Source organism: Nothoprocta perdicaria, unplaced genomic scaffold (genome assembly GCF_003342845.1).
Source record: "Nothoprocta perdicaria isolate Ctin4 unplaced genomic scaffold, notPer1 scaffold_5, whole genome shotgun sequence".
In the NCBI taxonomy this organism is placed as follows: domain Eukaryota; kingdom Metazoa; phylum Chordata; class Aves; order Tinamiformes; family Tinamidae; genus Nothoprocta; species Nothoprocta perdicaria.
The window spans coordinates 5,172,268-5,177,746 of NW_020455754.1; the positions used below are offsets into that span (position 1 = coordinate 5,172,268).

At 54.2% G+C, this 5,479-nt stretch overlaps 1 protein-coding gene across 1 annotated transcript in view; it reads right to left on the reverse strand.

Annotated features, from left to right (window-relative positions):
- ZNF346 (zinc finger protein 346) overlaps positions 1-4,717 on the reverse strand; it is an 8,338-nt gene extending 3,621 nt beyond the window's left edge. The window contains exons 1-5 of the mRNA XM_026047651.1: positions 4,636-4,717; positions 4,456-4,559; positions 4,211-4,306; positions 3,232-3,382; positions 1,587-1,826 (exon numbers count right to left, since the gene is read on the reverse strand). Of these exons, the coding sequence (XP_025903436.1) occupies positions 1,587-1,826; positions 3,232-3,382; positions 4,211-4,306; positions 4,456-4,559; positions 4,636-4,696 (652 nt within the window). The 5' untranslated portion in view covers positions 4,697-4,717. The remainder of the gene's footprint in view (positions 1-1,586; positions 1,827-3,231; positions 3,383-4,210; positions 4,307-4,455; positions 4,560-4,635) is intronic.
- Positions 4,718-5,479: the final 762 nt, after the last annotated feature.

Sequence of the window (5,479 nt, forward strand, 5' to 3'; positions counted from 1 at the left end):
TACAGCCTCCACATCCACCCCCTGCATGGCAAGGTCAAGATCTCTGCTGCCAGTCTGGCAAACTGGCATGTGCAGCAAGTCCTTTAAAGTGCACTCCTACCCCTGGGGGAGCAGGTGGTTCCTGGAGGAMCTTTAAGGGGACAAGGTCTGGGTGGTGCTCTATGAAGAACATCTTTACTTGCTACCAGTTCCCAGCAGACAGGCTGAGCCATGGGACACGCCAGAGAAAGACACCAGCAACCTCAGAGAAAATAAAAATCAGAATCCGAGCTCAGCTTTRTAAGAGAGAGAACCAAGTGGAGTGTGCTGGGGAGAAATCTCACAGCTTGGCACAGCTGGCAGCAAATGGACAGGGGCAAAATGAGCAGGAGGAAACATCCTAATGGAAGCCCTCTGAGCCACTGGTTACACTGGAACAGCTCCCGATTACAGCTGGAGCTCTGGAACCTTGTCTGGAACAGCTCAAGTGCCAAGAGGATGAGGAGGTCATCGCTTCATTCTGCAAGTGCTTCACAGAAGACAGCAGGGACACAGGACTCCCCACTTACCCAGGCTGGGGCTCTGCCACTGTCACATCCTGAGTCACAAGAATGTGGAGCCATTGATCAGGCCCCACTAATTAAGCAAAGACAGATGGATAACACTAGATATAAAGCACCTTTACAACCTCCCACATGACTAGGCAGTGTGGGAGAAAACACTGGATAATTGAGCCTCATTTCTCATAAGTGCTACCAATATCTAAAGGTGGCTTGCCAAGAATTAGGATAATCTTCTGCTTAAGGGGACTTTTGTGACAGAGAAAGAAGCCTTGGAGAGGATTTTACGACAATTTATCTGCTTGTTTTTTACCTCAAGCATCCAGCAGGTACCAGATTTCCTCGTCCAACAGAGGGCTGCTGAGAAGCACAAGGAAGTTTACTGTGGGCTCCTAATGCTTTCACTGGCCTCCAAGAGCTTTCAACACTTAGGAGTACTCATAAGCAGCAGATCATAAACCAAGTGAAGAGTTTTAACTGTCTGCCTAAAGTTCCTCCTTAATAGCTCAATTTTTCACATTCCTGCCTGCTTCAGAGAGAGCTACATTAGTTCATCAGATGGAAGTGCCCACACAGAGGCAAAAAGGCAGAAATCTCTCTGGCTTTCATGTTCTTTGAAGCAGCAGCTGCAGTTTAAACCTATTTTTCTTCCATCTTTGGCTGGTCCCTTCTGAAGATTTTTTTTTCTTTTCTTTTTGAAATCAAACGTCACTTTTATCTTTCCATTTTGGACACAATCCACCTAGCTGGAAACAGTACTGGCCAAAATCCCTGTGCTACCCACAGGGAGGATAAAAGGGACGTCCCCAACCAGACAGCACCACAGAACACAGCCCAAAGCTGCAGCCCCGGCCCCTCTCCTGCTGCCAGGCGTTTACAGCATCACCCAAATCAACCTCACACTGAAGAGTCACTATCCCCCATCAGGAGCAGATCTCCTTGGTTCCCTCCACGTGGACCATGTGGCCCAGAGACCTGTCAGACACATCCTGTCACTCTCCCACTCTGCTCTCCAGCAGTTTATTAACCTGACTGCTAGGAACTCACCCATGAAGGACGACGCGGATGCATCGGGGGTTCGGCCATAGTGTGCCATCAGCTTGTGTTTGGTCTCTTGTTTTCTGTGCTTCTTGCCTACATAATGCTGTTTTGCCATGAGGGGGTTGTTGAAAGTGGCGTGGCAGAGACTACAGAACTTGTCTGGGTCAGTAATGTCCTTGTTCTCTTGATTAGAGGACCCGGTAGAAGCAGGGAGGGCAGCAGGATGTTTCTGGGAGGACATCACATCTGTAGGGTGAATCAGAATTGTCAATCAGCCACAGAACTTGGAGGTAAAAAGAAATCATTTAATCGCCCTCCAATACATACTAAAAAATAATAAAAAAAAACAAAAACAAAAACAAAACAATGCTAGACAGAGAATGTTAGATCTCTTAAATATATTCACCTTGCTCCCATCTCTTCCCTTAACACTCCAGAATCAGAAGCATGCAGTAAGACAATTTAGAGTAGGCCAGAACAGAAGTACTTCTAAGGTTAAAAAAGAAAGAAAAAAGAGATTTGTATACTTGTCCTTATTAGAGTTAACATAGGCATAGTTTTATGCAAATACATGACACAGATTATCTCCCTCCTGCTGTTACCAGCCAGGCAAAGAAAGGAGGACGCACTTAGAAAAGCAGAGCCCTTTATAGGGAGGACAAGCAGGTTTCTGCCAACGCCGTCTAACTGCAGGTCTGATCCTGAAGCAAAGAGTCTTGCTTGGAGCCAGCACAGACAGGACTAGACCTCATGAATTTACAGAGAGAGCCAAGCTTCCCTGTATGATGGAGACAGGTCCTGTGGCCTCTAATTAACACCAGACGGACGARCTTTCTAAGTGCCCAGGCTGGAGGGTGGGCAGGCTCCAGGCGGCCTCTGCTCCCGCAGCTCGGTGCCAGCACAGACCACCCTCAGGGACACCCAGAGGCCACAGAATATTCTCCTTTTGTCCCGACAGGCCGTGCAGACCACCCAGGACTCCGGGGGGTCCCTACCTGCTCCCTGCTCCTCCACCCACCAGAACTTTCTATCTGCTGACCCCGGGCTGGGAAACACAGGCAGCTGTTGCAGGCTCAGGTCAAGGCCTGCCTGGACAGTGCCCAGTCTTGCCCGTGGTTGGCAGCAGATGCTGGGGGAAGAGCACGAGGTCAGGACACACATGTACCCACACCTTCCAGATACCTTCTCCCAGCTCGCAGCAACCTGCAGCTCAGAAATGCCTGAAGCACAGAAGCTACACCKTTGTTTTGAACTGTGCTAGTGACTTTGTGTTTTCTGCATTCCCCCAATTATTTCAAGCCCCTATAAGTTTTTAGGGGGCACCATATCCCGTAACGAACATTTCTACTGCTTAACTTCATGTTCTACGAAGGGCTCTCTCCCATTCCCAGCACAGAGGTGGATGCAGCACAGATGCAAGCTGTGTTTATCCCAAGCAAMGCACAACTCCACCCAGCATCTCCTTAACGCCAGCCTACCAGGCAGGCTGAGCCTAAACAAGTGCCCTATAGACTGCCCTATTTCACATGTAGGAGCATTTGTCTACGCACAAAAGCCACGAGGCCAACGACACTTCTCAGCTGCTGAATTTTTAGCTTGAGCTAAAATGACATCCCTTTGTAGAGCACAGAGGTGCTGCACACAGACCCACCTTCCACTTTGGGCGACTGCTGCTTCATGTTCTTGGCGTGAGTCTTGCCCAAGTAATGAGAGGTTGCCACAGCCGGAGAGGAAAAGGTCATGTTACAGATGGGGCAGCACTTGTTCCTGTCGTCCCCACTGCTGCTCTCCTGCTTGCTGTCCTGCCCACAGGAGGAAACAGCACAGTTTAGGTATCTACAACAGCAGACTATGAGGGATGTTTAAGTGTTGAGCAGGGTTTCCATGAGGCAGCACCATTCCCACCTTCACTGGGCAGTGACTTGCTCTCAGATTAATCTCCTGCTTCCTGCTGCTAGCGAGACACTTCAGCTAAGGGGGGCAACCACAGCCTACAGGGGCTAAGGAGAAGGTTAAAAGCCTGATGGCCAGAGTGGGAATCACCAGCCCTCCTGCCTGCACAAGGCGGGAGCCGAGCGACACAGACATCACTATCAACTGGGTCATCTGCAATACGATGCTGGTGAGCAGACAACTGCAGGCACTTCCAAGCTTAACACTACATGCAAAGGAATCCTTTTTTTATCCCACTCCTTCCCCTCTGCTACATATGCTGGAGGGTTAGGGCTTAAAGCTGAAGCAATCATAAAGGTGGAATCTGTTTCCCAAATGAGTCATGGGGCAGACAGATGGCTGAGTGCAATGGATCCCCTCCCGGAAAGCGAATTCCAGGAGCTGGTCACTGCACAAACTCTCACTGAAAGCAAAAATCCTTCCTGCGCGCCTTCCCTCGCAGTGCCCATCACTCCCAGGAAGGCTGCCAGGAAAAGGGAACGTGCAGCTGGTCAAAACAACCGGCAACAGGAGCTGCGCTCATGGAAAACGGCTGAGTGACAGGAGCGCCGCGGGGCGACGCCGGTCGGGCAGCACCCTCTCCAAGGGCACACGCTGCAGCCAGCCCTGCCTGCTACATCGTGGAACAAACAACTTTGCGGATTTTAACCATCACAATGRAAAGCTGTTCTTTTTACCTGCTTAGCATCCAGCTTCATTTTCTTCCCATGTGCAAGCTCCTCTTCACCATGGATAGACAAGTACCGCCTGACTTTGTTGGCATGCTTCTTACTCTGAGGAAAGCACCAAAAAACAACCCCAAACAATCAAAACAAGAGAACAAAACGCYGTTTAACACTTTTCCATAGGGAAAAGTGCCCATCAACCGCCTTCAACCAAAACAAGCCTCCAAGGGGAGGGGATGGCGAGGCCGGGCCCTCACCTGGTAGTGCGCGAGCCGCTGGGACTCGGAGATGAGCAGCGCGCTGCACACCTTGCACTGCGCGTCCGTGAAGATGTGCCCGTTCTCCCGGATCAGCCGCTCCACTGCAACGACACAAGAGGGCGGTGAGGGCGCCGGGAGCCGCTCGCTGCCCCCGGGGGCGGCCCCGGCCCCGCTCACCCGCCTCCTTGCCCACGGGCAGCGCCGCCGCGTCCCCGTTGCTACCCGCCCCGTCCGCCATCTTGGCCGCCGGCCCCGCCCGCCGCTCTCGCGAGGCCTCCGCGGCTGCCTAGCAACGGCGGGGGAGGGCGGCGCCGCGACGTCTCGCGAGAGGCGGCGGCTTCCCGCGAGAGCGCCGGCGGCGCGGCCCGCGCGCCGTCACGTGCTGGCGCTGGAGGCGGCGGCCGCCATGTTGCTCGCGGGCACGGCGCGGCCTGGCGCTCATATTCCGCCCTGCTCCTTGCCTGGGGCTGCCGCTTCACCCCGCACAAACATCCACCGTGGGCGGCGTTATGGCCAGTGAAAATGACGAAAAATTATTTTGTTCAGAATGTCACTCTCACCGCACAGTAGGCTTATAACAAGGGCGCCAGTGCTTTTCACCGCAGTTGATGTAAAAGTGACGAGATGTCTTCGTGTTTRAGGGTTACAGGGAGGCCTGGGCAGGCCCCAGGCCGCTCATCTCTCTGCGAGTTGAGCACAAAGCGCCGCGGCTGCTGCGCTGCGGTCACCCGGGCGCTCCCGGGTTCACACGCGCCGCAGTGTGGGGTCCCCGGGCGCGGTGCCGCCCCGGGGGCTCTCCGGGGACACCCCGGCGGTCCGGGGGGCTCTCCGGGGACTCCCCGGTCACGCCGGGCCCGGTGGCACCGCGCCGAGGCCACGGCGCCCGCGACATGGCGCCGCCCGCCCTGCCGCCGGGCACGTGACGCGCGGCGAAGCCGCCGCTGCCATCTTGCGAGAGGGCAATGAGGCCTCGGCCGCCGAGTTGAGCGCGGGCAGGGGCGCGCGGCGCGGGCCGGCGCGG